The sequence below is a fragment of the Mustela putorius genome, unplaced genomic scaffold, assembly GCF_011764305.1.
Source record: "Mustela putorius furo isolate JIRA1106 unplaced genomic scaffold, ASM1176430v1.1 tig00003909_pilon_pilon_pilon, whole genome shotgun sequence".
NCBI lineage: Eukaryota > Metazoa > Chordata > Mammalia > Carnivora > Mustelidae > Mustela > Mustela putorius.
Window position 1 is genome coordinate 39,354,025 of NW_025422057.1, and position 21,770 is coordinate 39,375,794.

Genomic DNA, 21,770 nt, shown 5'->3' on the forward strand with positions numbered 1-21,770 from the left:
AGGCCTGATGGCAGGCTGTGACGTGACTTGATTCTTGGCCTTTTAGGCTAACAGAGCCAGATGAAGGTTATCTCCATGCAGTCTACCCTAAAAAGTTTTACGCTCCCCTTTGGGGCTGTTAGCAATTGCCAGCTGGTAGTAAACCAGCGCTTGGCCTCACTTTGTTCTATGTGCACACGCTCACATATACCCACTAAGGGAAGGAGATGGGGAGAGATGAACGGCAGGCCAGAGCAGGATTCCAGTACGCCTGGGTTCCCTGAACTATTATCATAATCCCACCTTCCTCTCGTTCCTTAATACTCCTTTTTGATGTAACTATCATCATGACTGGCTAAATTTTTTAGCTTAGGTGACTGTGGTAGTGACATCACGTAGATGTAGTTACCAGAATCATTTACACTGGATAGCCACCGATTGACTTTTTCTTATCACATCCTTTTAACTACAAAAAAAAATTTTTTTTTTACTCTTTAAAAAACATAAAATTGACCATCTTAACCATGTATATGGTTCAGTAGTGCTAAGAATATTTACACTGTTAGGCAACCAACCTCCAGAATTTTTCCATCTTGCAAAACTGAAACTCTGTACTCATTAAAAGACTCCCCATTTCCCTCTTCCTCCAGCCCCTAGAAACCACAATTCTACTTTCGGTTTCTTGAAAGTTGACTCCTCCAGGTACCTCGTCTAAGTGGAATCATATACTATATTTTTCTGACTGCCTTATTTCACTCAGTGTGAAGTCCTCAAGGTCCATCCATGCTGTAGTACATGCCAGAATTTCCTTCCCTTTCCCTGACTGGCTACTGACAGTAGTAAAAAGTGTTAGTACTTGAAATGTGCTCCTAAAAGGAATAAGATGTGCCTTTCTGGCCTGGTCTAACGTTAGCAGGATTCCACACGGCTGCGGCTGAGCCTGGCGACCCCCACCAGGACTGCAGCAGCGCTCTCCCCTGAGACTCCAGATCCCTACCCCTGATGCTGAAGGGGGTGCACGACATGGAGGAAACCTTTCCTCCACGCTTTGTGCTTATGTTTCATCTATAAAATACCACTAATAGAAGACCTCTTTCTAAAACTAGGCAAATGGGATTTTCCATTAGACTCAGCCTCCAAGATCGGTTTTAGGGGCTGATTCAGGGAAGTATCACTCTTCATGTGACATCGCCTCAAGGGTATTTCCTGGACCTAGGAAGCTACGAATACCGTTGTTGTAGGAGGAACAGATGCAGGAGGAGAGCCAAAGAGAGAGCTTCCACTGTCAGCATCATCTTCAAAGAGGAGTGACACTCTCTGGGTCTTCTTTTGGCTGTACAATCAAACAAAAGGTCAAATAAGCCAAACGTGATTAAAAAATACATACAGTATTCCCTCTAGGCCATACTCATAGGAACCCCCCTACAACTAAAACACCCAAGTCATCGCTGACCTTACATAATTAAAAAGAAACCAGAAAAACCTTTAAAATGGGTGCAATTTGTGTCTAACATATCATCAGCCTCTGGCTCTCACCCATATGTAGAAGTTTGAGGGCCTCTTCATCTTTCCCTTTGACTCACTATAGGTGTACTAGTAGTTAGCTTGGCCAAGTATTTAAAAGCATGTTTGGTGATGCTGGGAAGAAAGGTAGGGTTGGAGTAAAAATGGTGTAAAGATTTGAATTATTAGATTTTAAAGCAATTGCTAGCTTTCTAGAATTCTTGAGAAGTACAGAAACTAGGGATCTCTAGCATCTGTTTTCAATAAAAAATATACTGGAGAGGGGAAGGGGGTACCTGGCTGGCTAAGTTGGTAGAGCATGCAACCCTTGCTCCTAGGGTCATGTGTTCAAGCCCCATGTTGGTGTGGAGCCTACTTTAAAACAAAAAAGCAGAATGAAGTTAAAATATTAGAAAAAAAAGGGAGAGGAGGCTGGGGGAGCGCACGCCTGGGTGGCTCAGTCAGTCAAGGATCTGCCTTCAGTTCGCGTCGTGACCCCAGGTTCCTAGGATCAAGTACTATGTCGGGCTCTCTGCTCAGCAGGAGTCTGCATCTCCCTCTCACTCTCCTTGTATGCTCTCTCTCTCTCTAATAAATAAATAAAACATCTTTAAAAAAAAAGGAAAGAAGGAGTAAAAACATACTGGGCTCTTTCAGCCACAGCTCTCCTCACCACCTTCCTCTAGCCTATCTTTACCTACCTCGTCGCCTAGGATTCTGCCCTGGCCCCTACAGAGAAGGTGACCAGTAAACACCTGCCAGAACAAATACTGGTCAGGACTTTTAATGGACAGGAATACAACAGTGGAGAATCACACGGAGGCTTAGCACTAGATGTGGGGAATCCAGAACAGAAAATGAACTGAAAGGTCAAGTTCCAGTTTTCACTATGTGATAAAGAGTCATCCAATTAGCACACTACACAATTACCAATGTAACAAAAACTTTAAATTCAATTTTAGGGGCACCTGTGGCTCAACTGTTAAGCATCTTCCTTCGGCTCAGGTCATAATCCCAGGGTGCTGGGATCGAGCCCTGCATTGGGCTCCCTGCTCAGTGAGAAGTGCTTCCCCCTCTCCCACTCCCCCTGCTTGTGTTCACTTTCTCACGGTTTCTCTCTGTCAAATAAATAAATCTTTTTTTAAATAAAAATAAAACAAATTCAATTTTAGCTAAGTAAAAATGATACTAACATCATTTCAGTAAATTGTTCACCATCTACATCTACATACATTAGGACATAATTAATATATATACACAAGTATACATATCAAAAATCTTTTTCGTATGTTTAATTACTAGCAAGGCACAGTCTATGTAGCTTATTCATTAGTTTAATATTGACTTCTGCCTATCTTAAAAAAATTTTTAAAAACCTAAGCATCACAGACTAGAGAACACAAGTAACCAAACCCTTGAGTGTATGTAGTTAGACATATATACCGAAGAAGGTTAAACATTAAGGCTGTACCTTGAAGAAGTTATAAAAGCAAAAAGCCATAGTACGGTAGTATTTAACAAGCCTTTATGGATATATACCACTAAAAATTTACACAAATTATAACCAAAATATTTCACTACTTGGTGATGAGTGATCACAAAATATTTACAACTATGTCGGATGCCAGAATACCAGAAACCTCATTAAGCTGCTACAGCAGGAAAACACCTTAGGCATGATTTTCTGAACAATTTCTAAAAACAAAACAGAACACCAAACTAACCCACAAAAAGTACATGATGACAGATTCTGAAGGTAAGATACAGAAAATGAGTTAGCTCTCTGGACAGAGCTACAACAGAAAACAAAAGACTCAGCAACTACTGGTTAAATTGGGGCCTTCCATGGAGCTCTGTCCTCAGAAGAAAAATATGCTGCTCAGCGAACTAGGGTATTTCTCACTGTAAATAACAGGTTGCGTATTTTGATTTATTTGAAAGGTGCAGACATCAGTAAACATGAAGATAACCAGAGCCGATGGCCTAAAACAGGACATTTCTGAGAATGACAGGGAAATTAACAACAATCATGCTGGAATGATGGGCACAAACCGGGGCTGTCCCGACAAGCCAGGACGTGTGAGTGCCCTGCTCACAAGGCAGTATTTCACAACTTGTTAGAGTCACAGCTCTTCGTTTTTTCAGAAGGGTTTTGAGATATAATTTACATGCCATAAAATTTACCCTTTTATAATATAGTATGAAATTCACTGGTTTTTAGTACAGAGTTGTATAACTAACACCACCATCTAACTTCACAATATTTCCATCAACCCAGAATGAAACCCACCTGTTAATAATCACTTCCAATTCTCCTTGCACCTCAGTCCCAGGCAAACACTAATTTACTTTCTGTCTCTATAGATTTATCTCTTTGGGATTATTATACACAAATGGAACCATACATGTGGTCGGTCCTGTGACTGGCTGCTTTCAATTAACACAATATTTAAGGTTCATCCATGCTGTAGCATGTATCAATATTTTATTCCTTGTTATTGCTGAGTTAAGAGTCCACTGTATGGATATAACACATTTTCTTTATCCTATCATCTATTGATAAAATGTTTGGCTTGTTTCCACTTTTTGGCTACTATGAATAAGGCTGTAACAAACACTCACATACAAGTTTTTGGCTGGAGGTATTTTCATTTCCCTTGAGCATCTACCTAAGAGTGAAATGTAAGTCCTATGGTAACCACATGTAACTTTTTAAGGAACTGCTGGACTGTTTTCTAAAGTGAAACCATCTGACATTGCCACCAGCATTGTGGGAGGGCAACAATTCTTCCACATGCTCCCCTACACTTGCTACTCCCTGTGAAAGCAGCATGGTACACCGCCAACAGGGCCCATGCGCAGTCTACAAAATATTCCACGGGCTTTAGTCCAAGTATCCACGTGGAGAGCAGCCAGAGCTGTGAAGAATCACCAGCCACTGGACTGACACCAGCCACTGGGCTGACACTGCACAGCTCTGCAGAGAACCAACCTTCAAACAATGTTTTTCAATGCTTAGTAGATTTTCATTCAAATGGGAAACTTAAGTACTCAGACCAAACTTTACTTTCTATAGGGTATCCCAGAAGAAAACAAAAAAGATAAACTGCACTTGAATCCCTAGCAAAGAAAAATAATGTTTAGGGGTTAAAAAAATAATAAGTAGAAGAAATTAGATAAATCCACTATGAAAAACATTTCCCAGCAATGAGGAGAAAATACCCTACACGTGAAAATCAAAGATGTTCTCCCTTGTATGACTACTAAGTAATGAATGATAATCACGGCACCCCAAGTAACTGACATCTTGTGAATCAAATACCTTTATACTTATTACCACAGACATTGGATAAACAATTTCTTACAATGACTATCTCACCTGTCCTTAGCAACAGCAAAGAGATCATCTTCATCATCCTCGTCAAAGAGACTGGTCTTTTTCACAGCCTTGGCCTCCTGCTCCTGAGTGGCACCAGAGTCCCGAAGTTTAGACCTGTTGTCAGATGCTGAGTTTGTCTGTGAATCAGCAATATTCCACTGGTCCTTAAAATATAAAATATATATTAAAATCCTGTGGCAATTCAGACTAAGGAACCTGGAAGTAAAATAAAACTTACATTCATTAAACTAAATTGTATTTAAACTAACTATTAAACTAAGTATATCATTCTTTTTTTTTTTTTTAAAGATTTTATTTATTTATTTGACAGAGAGAGATCACAGTAGACAGAGAGGCAGGCAGAGAGAGAGGGAGGCAGGCAGAGAGAGAGGGAAGCAGTCTCCCCAGCCGAGCAGAGAGCCCGATGCGGGACTCAATCCCAGGACCCCGAGGATCATGACCTGAGCCGAAGGCAGCGGCTTAACCCACTGAGCCACCCAGGCGCCCTTAAGTATATCATTCTTGAAGAAAGTTCACATCTGGGGCTTTTCTTTGAACTCAAGTCTAGACATCTGGGTTCTTTATCCTCCAGTTCTGACCTTATGCCTTCCTCTATCACCACATGTTTCTTCCCTCTATGGTTTTGTTCTGGGTTAGGACAGGGGAAGTTGTCTACCTTAGCAGATTCAAACTTATGTATAGAGGGGGATGAGAAGAAAGAGGAATATTAAAAAAAAAAAAAAAATCGAGAACACGCAACTTTTGAGGAAAATGATACTTTAAAGATCTTAAAGCAGACTGGAAAAAAATGTATGAAAAGCTCACACAATGCACATCTAAACAAGACACAATGAAAGTGCTAGTGGGAGACCTGGATGGCTCAGTTAAGTCTTCAGGCTCGGGTCATGACCCCAGGGTCCTGGAATGGAGCCCTGCGTGCATGGGGCTCCCTGCTCAGTGGGGAGCCTGCTTCTCTGTCTGCCTCTGCTGCTCCCCTTGCTTGTGCTTGCTTGCTCTCTCTCTGTCAAATAAATTAATTCTTAAAAAGCAAAAAAGGAAGAAAGCTGCTAGTGACCCTTTCACCACAAAAGCCTAAATCTTAGACCTTTAGAAAACATTAAGGGAATCCCATCTGGCTATGGTCTCAAACACAGGAATTCCTGAACACTTCCTTAAGTGGTCCTTTGGTCTCTAGAATCTAGAGTTTTGCAAAGCAAAGTGGGGTTCACAAGCAGCGGCATATGTTATACAGACTTCTGGTTCCAGCCCAGACTTTCTAAATTAGAGTGCATTCATAACAAGATGCCCAGGTGATTTCTTGACATGTCATGGTTTGAGAAGTGCTCCTCTAGTGTAGCGAGGCTCTCCCAGGAGAGCTTTAGAACATTCCAGTGGCAGGCCACATACCAAACCACTCAGAATCTACAGGAGTGCAATTAAGTAAAAGTACTCTTTTAATTTTCTCCAGATAACTCCAATGGGTAGCCAAGATGGGGAGAGTAACTGTTCTAGAACCTTGATTATCTTTACTGAGCAAGTACTGTTACTCCCAGCTTTAGCTAACAGGATTGACCCTTCAACATGGGTTTGAACTGCATGTGGATTTTTTCGATAAATCTATGCACAGTATTGTAAATGTATTTTCCCTTCCTTATGATCTTAACAATTTTTCTCTAGCTTGCTTTATTCTAAGAATACAACGCATAATCCATATATACATGTAACATATAAAACTAAGTGTTAACCAACTACTCATGTTATTGGTAAGGCTTCTGGTCAACAGAAGGGTATTGGTAGTTTAGTTTTTGGAGAGTCCAAAGCTACATGACAATTTTCAACTGTACAGGAGGTCAATACCCCTAATTCTCACATTGTTCAAAAGTCAATTGTATTTTTATTTTCCCTGAACCACTTTAATACTGTGTAGGAAAAATTCCAGATAGTTGGCCATTACTATAGGGAGAACAACTGAAAACAATGCTAGAGAGAAAAAAAAATGGAAAACCCATCATAAAATTTGTATGTTTGAGTAGAAAAAGCAAATTATGTTTTATCATTTTAAGTTGCTTCCAATAAAACACATTACTATGTCTATAATTTCTCCATCCACATCATGCCTTCATAACTTGCCTATACTGTTAAAATAAAAAATAATTATTTTAATGCAAAAAGATTTTTAATGCTCAGGATCTGTAATGTCATTGTATTTAAGGTCTTTTCCTATACAATTAAATCAGCAACTGAACCATATTCACTACTAGCTCTGCTAATCTGTACCTAGACAGCAAATAAAAATATTGTTAAGACTCACAAAAAAGGAGTTAAACTTGCAGAGGATATTCCTACCACATCTAGCTACAGTTCTTGATTCATGAAACATAATAATCATTTAACAATATAAAATAGTCCTAACTCATCTGAATTGGCATATAATTTAAGACGCATACTTCTTTTATTCTGAACTGTTCTCTGAAAACATTAATTTTTACGTTAATATACTATACTAAATACCTTCTTCCAGAAAAAAAAAAATGAGACAGTTTTATGAACAAAATCTTTGGTAACTAAACTTCACTGGATATAAAATAGGTAGGAAAAAAGAAAATGTTTAGGATAGTTGTAACTCTTAAACCCCATCAAACAACCTCTTGCTCTTCTCCAAGAGAAACTTTCCACCCACCTCCTCATCACTGCTGAACAACAAAGCAGACGCTTTCTTTCTGGAGGGCTCAGATGGTTTTGCTTTTTCTTGGCTCTGAGTTAGAAGAGATGATGACTGCTTCTTAGCAGCTGTTGCTGCAAAAAGATTATCCTAGAAAAACAAATGGCAGAAGAGTATGGTAACTTTATAGACATAAAGCAAAAAATAGACAATTTTCCATGTCAAACTGTTGAAGAATAAGTCTCTAATCAAGTACAGCATACATATAATACCTTAAGGGGGAAAACACAAAATGCCAGTAAATCCCACTTTTCTCCTACAGATAACCCTAAAACAACAGTCTATAATCTTCTCTAACTGTATTCTCCATCCACAGAGGGAACAGACCATATGGAACTCAAAGGCAAAACACTTGGGAGGTAGTGGGAAGAGGCCAAGGTCACAGAGATAGGAGGAAACCTGGCCCCACTCAGGCCAGCTATATGTGGGCCCTCTATGCTCATCAGTGAGAGCAGTCCAGACTGTGTGACAGGCAACAACTTGCACACCTTTCTATGACTTAGAAACCAGACCAATGAATTATAGAGAGAAACTGGGAGCTTTCTCCACTCTCTCACCTACAAAAGACACATACCTGGGACAGTGGGAAGGAATGACTTGTGTTTTCTGGTTAATTTTAAAGAGACGATACAAACATAAGAAACAGTTTACCAAATAAAATCACTGGCTTACTAAAGAGCTGATTCTCCAGTTCAATGGCATTTACCAATTTTTGTACAGTCAAGCATTCCAAAAGTATCTATTATTTTCATTAAGGTAATAGAAACAAAATCATCAGAGCGCCTGAACCCAAGTTAGACAAAAAAATACTCTTAACAATATACCACAGCAGATGAATAGCCCTAAAATGTAAAGATTTGATAAAGGGAAGCTTTAAGCAAAGTGTGGGAAGGTAGGAAGGCCAAATGAACTGCTAATCCGATAGAGATTCTAATGACAACAGTGAACACTTCCCATGCACTTACTGTGTGCCAGGCAGTGCCAAGAGCTGTACATGAGCTGTTCCAGCTGCCACAATGACTCCACATACTATTAAGCCATGTAAGATTTGGGAAGTTTAAGTTACTTGCCTAATGTCCCTGATTTACAGGTGAATGCAGGGGTCTGGTGCCAAAGCCCATGAGCTTGACCACTGCACAGTACTGCATAAGAAAGAAGATTTGATTCGTCTTCCCTCTTATTTACTTCCCCCACTTCGCCCTCTCGTCCAGGGTAGAAAAGGAAAACAGGTGAGGACATGGCTGTCTTCTATTTGCGCTTTATCCAAGACATTCTCATAGGTCATTGGGTATAGTAAAGACATCCCCTGAAAGGTATTTTCTTAAAGACAGATTTTTAAAATGAAATATACAAAGCCTTCCATTAAAAGCTGGGTCAAGAATCTAATGTCCATAGGGCACCCAGGTGGCTCAGTTGGTTAAGTGTCTGCCTTCAGGTCAGGTCATGACCCCCAGAGTCCTGGGATCCAGCCCTGCAGCAGAATCTCTGTTCAGCGGGGAGCCTGCCTCTCCCTCTCCTTCTGCCTGCTGCTCCCCCTGCTTGTGCTCTCTCTCAAATAAATAAAATCATTAAAAAAATAATAATCTAATGTCCTGCCCATTGTACAGCTAGGAGTCAAGGAAGAAGGCAGAGACAAAAACTAAAATATTTTTGTTATATAAGCCTCAGATTATTTCACTGCCTCTCATCATCTTGTTTTACTGCATGAGCCTCCAACTATAAAGCTACATCAGCAACGATTTTCTCATCAAAAACTTATTTATCTTGCATTGCAATAATACCATTTACCTCTTCATCTTCGTCATCAAAAAGCGAGACTGACGTGGGGAGTTTGCTAGGCTGGAGAGATGCATCTTTTGACTTACTCACATTTTGAGAAGAAAACAAATCCTGTTGGACCAAGATTAAAGTTCCTGGTTAACAAGACAGATCAGCTTTTAAAGTATCAGTTAAATATAAAACACTGAAGACTATGGCATGATGGCTGCGTGAGTCTAGGTCTCTCCGTGAGAGGCAAGCTGGCTGAGAAGACACGTCAGTTTGTCCTGGCGGGTGCAGCACAGACGCCTGACGCCCGTGTGTGAGAAGGAAGAGGCCCACATGGAACTCCAGGTGGCCTCACTGGAACTCTGGGGTTTCTAAACTCCCACATGGACATCATTTCCCAACTGATCTCTTATCCTGCTAAAAAAGTAACAATGACTTCCTTTTTTTGCCCAGAGAATTGGAGCAATTAAACAGATTCAATAACAGAAGTAGAGGCTAGATTCCCAAATTACTGCATCTATGACTCTGTTGTATTTACTAACACTCTCCTCTCCCCTTATAAAAGTATGATACTATTTCCTCCACATATATACAAATCCAGATTTTATTTTAAAATGTTTGGTATTCTACTTGAACTATAGATAACAGATGCTGCTACTAGATCTACTGGATCTACTAGACCCTGAAGAAACTTCATGTGGTAGATCTACTAGATCTACTGGATCTACTAGACCCTGAAGAAACTTCATGTGGTGTCAGCCTATGATGCAAACTGAGCTGCGTGAACTAGAAACATAAAAATAGGATAGATATTCCCTTAGGACAGAAACATCAAAAGCCAAGAGCCAGACAATTAAATAGGATGAGAACATAGTTTCTGAGAGCTCTCTGGGTATTTCTTTTTATTACGGCATCAATGCCTCCTCTCAAACACAGACCTGATGAATTCATTAACTGAGAAGAGCTCTTCTCAGCCCAGTGGATTCACCTGGACCCCATGGAGACCCACGAGTCTGTTGAGGTAAAGAGACCACATGGGCGGAGCAACAGCCTCTCCTGCATTTTACACATTGGCAAGATTTCACTTACAGAAAGATTTCTTTGTCTCACTTTTCCTTGCATAAGTACCCCGACAGCATCCAGTAATAACAATCTATGACAATGCACATGGGACAAAGCCTTCGGTGGTGGTAGTGAAACCTGTCTGCAAATTCTTATACACTCCTACCACCAACAAGTAGAGTCTGCATCGCCTCACCTGGAATCTCGGCGGGTCTCTGTGACTATCTCGACCATGCTGACCTCCAAGGCCAGGTTACAAAGAGTAATATGGCCTCTGCACTGCTCTCTGGGCAATCTCACTTTGAAGCCCTGTGCTACCACTTCAGAACCCACCTTCCCTGCAGCTGCCATGCCAGGAGACCACAGAAAGATGGAGAAGGGTGCCCCCAGAGCCCCAGCTGTCCGAGTCTTTCTGCCCAGATACTGGACACAGGAGTGAGAGGATTCTCAGCCCAGCCACCTTCAAACTAGAACCACATGAGAGACCCTAACTGACAAGTGCCTGGCTGAACCCAGTCCGGTTCTAGAACCACAGGAGATAATAAAACTTACTGGTGTTTGATACCACTAAGTTTGGGAATGATTTATTTCACAGTTAATAGGGAACTGGAACACATTTTAAGTCACTGAAATTGCTCACATTTGGTTTTTTCATGTAGTCAACAACTCTTAAATTGGCTTACCAAAGGCCGAGCACTAGCCTAAGTGTTAGAGGTACAGGAAGAGACAAAAAGGCCTGCCCTCATGGAGCTTATTCTAGTTGGGACTGAGGTAATGAACAAGCACACATGAAATGTCAAACAGCAACACATATTGTGGGGAACAACAGAGCAGAAGAGAAGGCAAGGAGTGTGGTGTGGCAAGTGCTGGCGGGCTTGCAATCATGCAAAGGATCATCAGAGGAGGCCTCAAAAAAAAAAAAAAAAAAAAAAAACTGTAAGAAGGAAGGAAGCAAGGCATCCAGATTCTAGGACAAGCACTCCCAGAGGGCAGGAGTCAGTGCAGGTGTGCTCTAGGATGAGGAAGCCGGGAGCGTGGGATGCGACTGGAGTGCGAGGCCCCACCATGCTGTGCTCATGTGTCAGGAGTTTGGCTTAACTGGAGTCTGGTTAGTTCCTATCTTCTGTACACTGGCCGTCAATGAAATATAAGCCTCATGGGTTTTATTTACATCAATGGCAATCACTCCACTTCCAAAGAGTTGTACGTCCATCCTGGCTGTTAGTGCAAAGTAACCACAAATGCTTAATCCAGAGTTCACAATTTAGTGACATTACATGTAAATTTCTGCCATGTCCATATATTTTTCTGTAAAGGGGACTTACAATGCCCATTGCATTTTCAGATAGGTCTCTGATCCCCTGAGCCCCATACTGGGTGTAAAGATTACTAAATAAATAAATAGGGACGCCTGGGTGGCTCAGTCCATTAAGCATCTAACTCTTGATTGAGGCATGAAATCAGATCTAAAAGGACCTAGGCCTGTGAGAGACACTTGTGAGAGGGTTGCTGTTCCACTGGAAAGATGCTTCCAGATGGGAACCTTCAAGAACTGAGGCTGTCTGCAAACACTGCCAGCCCACAAACCATTATTGGTCACAAGATAAAAGCCTATGCCAGAATACATACCACACGGCACTACGCCCGTTACTCAATGAGACTACTGAAAAAAGAAACAGCATGTTGATTTCTGTTCTGGTAAAGGCACCTCACCACACCATGGATCAACAAAGAGCCTGAGAATTGAGCATCCTCAAGAGAGTATTTTTCTCCCAGGAGATGCATTGGATTCAAACCCAACAGTGAAAAGTATTACTATACGTACTGCTTTCTAAACACAATGTGTTCTCAAAACATGAATTTCAAAAAAAAGAAGTATTTAATAAAAGGTCTTGTACCTTTACTAAAAAACCCTGATTTAGAAATATTTTGTCATATCCAAAGACTAGTTCCCTAGAACTAAGAACGAGAATTCCTTACCTCAGAGTCCTCTTCATCTGAAAATAAGCCTTTTTGAGTCTTTGTTTCTGGCAAGAGCTTGGGATTTTTGCTGGAAGGAAGGGTAACCTTGTGGGGGGCGGGGGAGAAAACCAAAAACCTAAAGGTTAACAAACAAGATAAATAGAAATGAGGGTTTATTCAAACATTCATTTGGAATACAGACTGGGTCTCTGCTCGGGTAAGGCACCAGGCCATATGCCACGGGAATAAGATGCAGACCTTAAACACGTATGAAGAATTAACGCAAAAGAAGAATCACGAGAATTTAAAAATCGGTGTAAGTTAGGAAAGAAGAAAAAAATAGTTCCTCAATAAAGTAAATTTCTCAGGACAAAGCCTAAACACAGGAGATAGTACAAGCGAGGACAGGCCAGGCAGAGGGAACTGCAGGAGAAGAGAAAAACAAGTTAAGCCAGAGGGTACAACTGGTGGATCTGGGTATTCAATACCCAAATGGGACATGTATAGTTGGAGCCAGCAGAGAAAGGCAGGTTACCCCTACGAGCCTGCCAGACCTGAATGCTGAGGCACAGGTGGTCAGCAGTGGGAAGGTCTGGGTTTCACAGAAAGGACACACAAGAGGTGCTTTAGAAAGAGGATGATCAGGACACCTAGCTGGCTCGACTGGAAGAACATGCAACTCTTGATCTCAAGGTCATGAGTTCGAGCCCCATACTGGGTGTAAAGATTACTAAATAAGTAAATAGGGGCACTTGGGTGGCTCAGTCCGTTAAGCATCCAACTCTTGATTTGAGGCTCAGGTCATGATCTCAGGGTACTGGGATCAATTCCTATGTCAGGCTCCATGCATAGGAGGAGTCTGCTTGAGATTCTCTCTCCCCCTCTCCCTCTGCTCCACCCCCTCATGCACATGTGTGCACACGCTCTCTCTGTAAAATAAATAATCATTAAATAAACAAAGTTAAAGTAGAGAGAGAGAAAGAAAAAGGATGGATCAAGCTATGTAGGATACCAAGGAAAGGGACAACAGCCAGAAGAGTTTAAAGGCTGATGGGGATGCATCCTGTTACCCAAACACAGGTTCATTTAAAACAAACAAACAAAAACAATGATGCTAATGGTTTACAACAGGTTGAAGAGAGAATCCATAATCCTGTAGTGACAACTTAAAAATCAGGAAAGAAAGAGGAAAGAAAGTTCTTCAGTTCTGTTTGGAAAAATGTTAGCTAATACAGAAGAAATGAGAGAATTGGAAAAACGTTCTTTTGTAACCCTTAACATGATAACCGGTTTAGGAACAGATCATCCATGGAGGTACAACCCACTGAGCAAGGCAAAATCCCAACAATTCTACAGTCTAGGTGGTAGGTATTCGGATGTCAGTGCTCAGTGTTCTTTCACCTTGTGGTATGATTCAAGTCCTTCACCATACACCTGAAAGGAAACACCACTTCCCTCTAGGTTCCAGACGGACTCACAAGATGCCCCAAATCAACACTTAACAAGATTTAACTATGTTAAGTTTCCCTCCTGCTCACCTTTTTCTCTGCCCTTGCTTTATTTTCCTCTGTCCGAGTCACAGTGGCTTCTGGCAAAGCAGCTGCTTTTTCTTGGAACAGATCTCCTTCCTCATCATCAAAGATACTGGCAGTGGATTTGACTTTGTCTTTAAAACAGATACCACAGCAGAAAATTACACTCAAGTCAAAACTCCCACCACTAAATTCACAGACTAAAAATTCTTCCCTCCCAAGGAGTAACTAGAAGAGTATTATTCTTTGATTAGTTATGAAACAGTATTAAGTTGGAATTTTTCAAAGTACACAAGAGCAGCTCAAATGAAACACAGAACCCGTGGTTTAACCACCTGGCTCACATACTCATCCAAGCAGTGGAGTCCTAAGTTTAGCCTAGCTTGGACTGCCATTAAAGGTAAACAGAGACCTAAAGAAAGAAAGATCATTTAAGAAGCAACCACCTTAGGAATCTGAGAAGTGAGGGTTGGGTCTTCCTTTTAAAAAGTCAAACTACTGGACACCTGGGTGGCTCAGTAGGTTAAGCAACTGCCTTTGGCTCAAGTCATGATCCTGAAGTCCCGGGATCGAGTCCTACTTCGGGGGTGAGGGGTGCATGCTTGGTGGGGGATCTGCTTCTCCCTCTGACCCTCCCCCCACATTCTCTCTCTCTCTCTCAAATAAATAAGTAAAATCTTTAAATAAATAATTAAATAAATATATAAAAAGTCAAACTACTGGAGTACATGGCTGGCTCAGTCAGCAGAGCATGTGACTCCTGATCTCAGGGTTGTGAGTTCAAGCCCAATGTTGGGGGGTACAGATTACTTAAAAATAAAAATCTTTTTAAACAGTAATAAATAAATAAATAAAAATTAAAAGTCAAACTACAAAGGCACACAAAAACAAATACTGAAATCTCCCGCATAACTCCACCTACCCACCCAAACAAAACTGCCATCAGGAATAGTTTATATACACATACCTAATTCCTCCGAAGGATACACTGACATACTCATTTCAGTGACTCACAAATAAAGCTATAAATGATAACATAACTCTAATAATATTTCTTATTATTTGTTTTTCACTTAATGTACCTACAGAATCTTTCTCGTGTCAACATACAGACTTTATCCTTTGTAACACCTCACCAAATCCCACTGAACAGGAGACCACTGTGACCCTAAGGGTGAGAACCAGGGAAATCTCCAGCCTTTCACTACCAAGAGCACTCTTGTATGGAACGAGGTATGTGTCACTGCAATGAGGACACTGACTGCAGCAGCTGTCAACTTCTCTGTAATTTTAAATCAGTTCTCAACAATCCCCATTAGGCGAGAGACCTTCCAGGCCAAGAGAGGCACCACAACCTTTATTCACTGCCATTTTAGTCGGCCTAGATCTGAGTGTTTTATGCATCTGTTTGCACGCTTTTTTTTTTTTTTAAGATTTTATTTATTTATTTGACAGAGAGAAATCACAAGTAGATGGAGAGGCAGGCAGAGAGAGAGAGAGAGAGGGAAGCAGGCTCCCTGCTGAGCAGAGAGCCCGATGCGGGACTCGATCTCAGGACCCTGAGATCATGACCTGAGCCGAAGGCAGCGGCTTAACCCACTGAGCCACCCAGGCGCCCTGTTTGCACGCTTTCTAAAATAACTAGGTGATCATTTCTCTTGGGTTTCTGTTTCTATCCTTACTTCTCACGCTCACCACTGGAAAAGGAGTTACGTCCAGAGAATGTGTTTCCCACTGAATCCTGGTTCACCTTGTCTTCAAAATAACAGTCTTCTTCTCATGTTGCTGGAAACTGTACACCTAGTAGTATCCTTCTTTTCTGGAAAAACACTTGATGTTTCCCACCAGGGAGGCTGTCAGAAATGCAGAAATCACAGGCCTCACCCCAAACCTACTGAATCTGAACGTGAATCTGCATTCTGATGAAAGTCCCAGAAGACTCATCTGCACAGAAACAACTGATTTAAGAAGAGCGACTTCATGACCATATGGGCTTGAATTTGAGGAGAGAAGAAAGGAGAGTGCCAAAGTGCCCAAGGGGCTGAAAACCCTGCCATATAAGAAAGGCTAAGGTTAGGTGGGCTTCCTAGCACAGGGACAAGAAGCTGGGAACTGAATAGCTAACACATGGCATTCTGCTCATATAATTTACTACGTGCTGTCAGAAGAAAGCATCGTTAAAACTTCCTCTGTAACTCCAAGGGTCACAACCAGAAATCTTCAGAAGGTACTACAGGGGAACAGATTTTAGCCCTCCATAGGGCAGATAATCCTAGTAATTATTTTCCAAAGCAGGAAAGATTAGTTCGGGAAACAGAGACCTCTAAAGAACTTGACAAGCTTTGTCAACATTCTCTCCCTGGCTCAATTTCCAGAAAAAGATGCTGGAAGAGGTACCTGTTTTGGAAGGTTTGCTGCAGGATGCGGTAAAAAAGTCATCGTCGTCATCATCATCATCAAAGAGGCCAGCTGGTGCAGGAGGGTACAGGCTTTTCCCTGGAGTCGGCTGCTCAGGCTTCTGGGGCTCCTTGGCCTTCTGAGGCTCCTTCAGAGAAGGAACAGAGGTGGCACCAAACACATCAGTGTCCCCTGTGGGTGGAGGGACAGGACAGCCACAGCAGTGAGCCAGAGTGGGTAGGTCTCTTGATTTTACAGGGGGTAAAAAAAAGGACCACCCACCAAGAACAATCAGTTTCCGCTCATACACAAAACACATTAACAGGACCCAACAAACCCCATTCTTTACTGCTACAGAACATCCCATGACGCCAATCACCTGGTCACTAAAACATAAGGAAGTCCAAGGCCATTGCCTTCTGCAAGAATATGAGCTAACACCAATGAATGAGCTCTTCCTGCAGGCTATCCGTTGCCCTCTGAAGCTCCTCCTACTCTCTAGATAGCACTTGGATGACAATTTAAAAAATGACAAAACAGCACTTAGGTGGTTTTTAAAAAACAAACCCTAGGTCATGATACCTAAAAATATAGAAACTGCTCCTGCTGGGATTTTCTTTCCAGGTTTGGAGGACGAAGACACTAAAAATGAGAAAGAAAAAAATTACCACTTCAGGAAAGATGACTTTTCTTGTTAAAGGCACCTTACTGAAATATGTACAACACAATACAGAGCTAATGGGAGACCTTTGAAAACTAATTTTTCCTAAAAGAGCCATTTTAAAACTCCTTAGCTTTAGTTCACTCTTCTCTCCACCCCAGTACTTTTTTCTTGGTACTAATAAAATCCAAGCTTTGATTCCCAGGGAGGATCACTTTGAGTCTGGTCAAACAATAGCACTGGGTGGCCGAGGGGCCAAGGAAGGAGAAAGGCCCAAAGAGAAGGCAGAGGCAGAGCAAACAGGCCTCCTTAACAGTTTTGGCTCTATGCATTCCAACTGGAGAACAAACAAGTCAAAGAGAACAGCAAAAATTGTGAAATATCAACAACAACAAATAAATGAAGACAGTAACAATAAGGAGGGGAAACCAGCATTCACTGATGCCAAGAAATAGAGAGCAGGAACAGCAGGACATCAAACCAACAGCATCACAGCAAGACCAAAATCTGATGGCTGGTGACCCAAGGAGACCATTTGCTTCAATTAATTAATTCCCAAATCCCAAGAACTACCACATATGGAATGAATAAAATTTGCCAAGTTTTTTCTCTTTCATGTGTGCTCCACAGACGATTCTGATGAACACCGGACAATGGAATTACTGACCTCCAAATTATATGCAGAATTCTAGAAATGCTCCTTTGAATTAAACATGATTAAATTAAAATATCATCAACACTGCTACAGAGTACTTTCCCAGTTTGACTTTTTATGACTTCTCTATTAAGAAAGAGATAAAGGAGGGCATGTGCTATAATGAATACTGGGTGTTATAGAAGACTGACAAATCGTAGGCCTGTACCTCTAAAATCAAGAATACACTATATGTTAATTAACTGGATTTAAATTTTTAAAATGTTAAAAAACACAAAATTTTAAAAAGAGACAAAACTATGATGTGTATTTAATTTACAAGACATGAATTAGAGAAAATCAGAAGCTCTTAACTAGACCAAGGCTATAAAACAGCTTCCTGCCTAACGAGCGAGGCTTGGGGAACAACTGTAGGGGTTCCTCTTCCTACTGAGAAATTAAGTTCTGGAATTCTGTTCACGAATAAGAAGAGCCAGCCTCAATGCAAGCTTACCTGCATTAACAGAGGTTTGAGCTTCCTGATCCTGAGGGGCTTCTGTGAAGAGGTCACTCTGCTTGCATGAAAGTACGGGACATGAAATTTTAAAAAAAAAAAAAAAGGAAAATGCAGCTGCGTTTGAGGATTTCTAAAGAAAAGTACCTTGTAAAGTTTAAAGATACATATTTATTGCTCTGCCAGAATTTAGTTTCAAAGTTAAAACTACGGCAAAATCAGAGTCTTAAAGAATGTAGGTCTATCCAGAAATTAAATATAATGGAAGAAAATAACAAATGACTATGTAATCGAGTATTCACTATAAATGCTCTAACAAGGGCGCCTGGGTGGCTCAGTGGGTTAAGCCGCTGCCTTCGGCTCAGGTCATGATCTCAGGGTCCTGGGATCGAGTCCCACATCGGGCTCTCTGCTCAGCAGGGAGCCTGCTTCCTCCTCTCTCTCTGCCTGCCTCTCTGCCTACTTGTGATCTCTGTCTGTCAAATAAATAAATATAATCTTTAAAAAAAAATAAAAATAAATAAATAAAAAATAAATGCTCTAACAACCTCTCTCCACCTAACAAAGGGCATCAGGATACAGTATTTTCTCATTTTGTGATCCTTAGTTCAAAATATGAGAAAATACAACTTGCATCTAAGAAGCCGTTTCTTCCCTACTGAGTGTGAACCCAGGACACCACGAGGGGGAGCTTCGTTGATTACCAAGGACTCACCTCATCTTCCTCATCATCGAAAAGTCCTTTCCCTCCACTGAACAGGCCACCTCGGGAGCCAAATGGGGAGAAGTCTTCATCAGTCAGCTTGGGGGGTCCGAATAAGTTGTCCTCTTCATCTAACAAACAGAAAGGGAAATGTTTTGTGGGGGGAGAGTTAAAAGATGGGTTTGGAACTCAAATTTCCAGGGTTAGTCTTTACCACAAATCCGAGACTGGCATGGAGTATAACATACATAACAGCAGTCTGAGGAATTTCAAACAAAATTCATTCAACAGTCCAATGAATCCCTTAAAAGGCTCTCTGGGTTCCTACCCTTAACTCTATACATGTCTGAAGCAAGATGAATTCCACAGGCAACCCTTTTCACCTAGATTTGTTTCTCTGGAAGCAAGTAGCTGGTTCAATTGCCTTGAAGACCTACCCCACCAAGAATTTGGGAGGAAGGCAGACCGAACAAAGATCTGTACATCAACACAGTCACAAGTAGGAATGTAATGGATGTTACTGTTAAATATGAAAGGCTCTGATATATTCTTTATTGAAAATAAATGCTAAAAAATAAAAAATGCTAGGGATCCCTAGTTTCTCTACATCCAGAGAATTCTAGAAAGACAGCTGATGATAGCTTTAAAACTTAGTAATTCAAATCTCAGCATTCTGATGCACATACAAATCTCCTCCCAGGACCCCAAAGCACACTTTTAAATGGTTTAGAAATGAGAAGAGAGACAGACCCCATTTGTCGGCATTTAAAGCGGAATTCTATGAATTACCAAAGTGATATTCCTGAATCAGGAGCCTCCTACCATAACAGAATTGAGGGGAAAGGCTTACCATCTGAGGGAGTTTTCTTCTCCTTCTTCTCCTTCAATGTCTTCCGAGGTTTTGCTTCTTCTGGAGACAAGGCTTGAAGAGTATTTCACAGTTTTAAGCATACACAGTCTACCCTTAGTATTTATAGACTGACTTTTTACACTTATTTCTGTCAGCTGTGGGGCTCCGAAGCTAAGAGCAGGACGTTCAACTTTGTGTCTCAGCTCTACCTTATAACTACAGTCAGCACCCTCAACCTGAAAGACTTATTCTGACATCATTCCATCCTGTTCAGACTAGAATATATGAGATAGCACATTCGTGTTTAGTCAAATACAGGAGTAAATATTGAGTAAGAGATCCCTAATCTGGAGCCTGTGATAAATGATTAGGGCAGCTATTAAGCCTCTGAAACTCCATATAAAATATTACACACATTTGTATACGTGCATTGTTCTTAGGGGTTCCACAATGTTCAATTATGAAAGAGTCTATAACCAAAAAAAAAGAATAAGCCTCTCATACCTCAGTAAAATTAAACAGGGAAATATGCTCTTAGTGAAGCACAGCAGAGGATTCTGCACTCCCTCCCTGACCCGTCAACTCCTCTCAGTGACGTACCTGTTCGCTCCTCTTCCACCTGGCCTGTAGCCTCCCCTTTGATTCGAGCCGCCAGCTCATCAGCAAACGATGTAGGTCTACTTTTTTTCTACAGGCAGAGAAGATGAAAAGTATCACCTTTCTCGGTAACACACAAACTACTATAGTTTCTTTTGATGCCTAACAAAATTACGTAAACAAAGGCAAAGGAATTGAACTGATTAAAAATTTAACTAAATGAATGTAAGCATATGTACCCTATCCAGATCATGTGAGAAAGAGAACTCCCTTCATAGGGAGAGGCTCCTTATTTGCTTATTTTATTTCAATATTTCACTTTAATCTTGGAAGAGTCAGATTAAGAAAGCTTCCATGAGGAACTGAGGGTGAGAAGAGGAGTAGGGTCTTCAAACTCTAGAACTGAATAGACTTGAACGATCTGACTTGTAAAACTGTAACAACTGGAAGAGAAAGTGATCCTTGTAAGGCCAACTAGTGATGCTCCACCATTATTTTCAAAAGTGTAAATGTACAAAATATAATGCAAAATGAGATAGTTATGAACATAAATGACAAAAGTAACAAGTCCTCATTTCTAAAACCTTGTCAAGAGAGTTAACTGTAGTCTTTCTTACAGGTCTAGTATTTTCTTCAATGTCCTCAATATCTTCCTCTTCCTTCTCAGAGTCAGCAAAAATGTCACAGCCATCATCATCCTCTTCTTCATCACTCATTTGTGCAGTGTGCTAAGAGCATAAACCTCGAGATTAGAACTAGGAGATAAGGTCATCCAACTGAAAGAGATACTGCCACTTAGCCTATCGGCAAAACACTCACAGCTTGTCAAACAAGGGGCATGATGGTGGGGATGCAGCGGAAGTTCCAAAGCAATAAATATGCTACAACAAATAACACGTAAGATGTATTTTCAGTGCAAATACTAGACAGAATAATAAACACTGAAATGTGTAAAATGTCCATCACTGGAGAAATGATAACCTAAATAAGCAGAATCTCATCTTGCTAAGAATACGAACAATTAAAAGGAATCAGATGTAACAACTGCAGAGGCATCAAAGGCATCAAGTGAAAGAAATGCTGAATGAGAAACTGAGCATGATTCCCTGCCCCCCACTCAAACACCTATTTCACTTCTAGGAACACAGATACATTTGAAAAAGCAAAGAAAGCACTTACACCCCCAATCATAACATCTGTTACCTCTGAAAGAGTGTAGAATAATGAAGATTGGAGGGCCCAAACTAAGCTTTATCTGTGAAGTTCTAATCTTTATAAAAGCAGCCACTGGTAGGTATCATTTGTATAAACTGTGTGAGGTACTAAGCTAAAAGCACTTTATAAGCTACTTTAATCCTTAGAATCCTGAGGCTCGCTGGAGCACAGAAAACCAGTCTGCCTTTACCAATAAAATAAATGGTTAGGTCAATGTTTTTAACCACTATATTGTATTATATAAAAGTCTGAAGTTATCAATCTTAATAGTAAGTTCCATAGATATAAGTATC

The 21,770-nt window shown here is 40.9% G+C and overlaps 1 protein-coding gene across 4 annotated transcripts in view; it reads right to left on the reverse strand.

The window, feature by feature from the left end:
• Positions 1-21,770, reverse strand: part of WASHC2A (WASH complex subunit 2A) — a 55,680-nt gene that overhangs the window by 17,496 nt on the left and 16,414 nt on the right. For 3 of the 4 annotated variants that reach the window (XM_045068493.1, XM_004765870.3, XM_004765869.3), the window contains exons 9-21: positions 20,880-20,990; positions 20,266-20,353; positions 19,666-19,737; positions 18,828-18,946; positions 18,113-18,170; positions 16,886-16,945; positions 16,304-16,495; positions 13,913-14,040; positions 12,393-12,479; positions 9,372-9,473; positions 7,542-7,673; positions 4,862-5,025; positions 1,210-1,312 (exon numbers count right to left, since the gene is read on the reverse strand). In XM_045068493.1, the coding sequence (XP_044924428.1) occupies positions 1,210-1,312; positions 4,862-5,025; positions 7,542-7,673; positions 9,372-9,473; positions 12,393-12,479; positions 13,913-14,040; positions 16,304-16,495; positions 16,886-16,945; positions 18,113-18,170; positions 18,828-18,946; positions 19,666-19,737; positions 20,266-20,353; positions 20,880-20,990 (1,416 nt within the window). The remainder of the gene's footprint in view (positions 1-1,209; positions 1,313-4,861; positions 5,026-7,541; positions 7,674-9,371; positions 9,474-12,392; positions 12,480-13,912; positions 14,041-16,303; positions 16,496-16,885; positions 16,946-18,112; positions 18,171-18,827; positions 18,947-19,665; positions 19,738-20,265; positions 20,354-20,879; positions 20,991-21,770) is intronic. The other variant, XM_045068492.1, reaches the window with a different exon arrangement.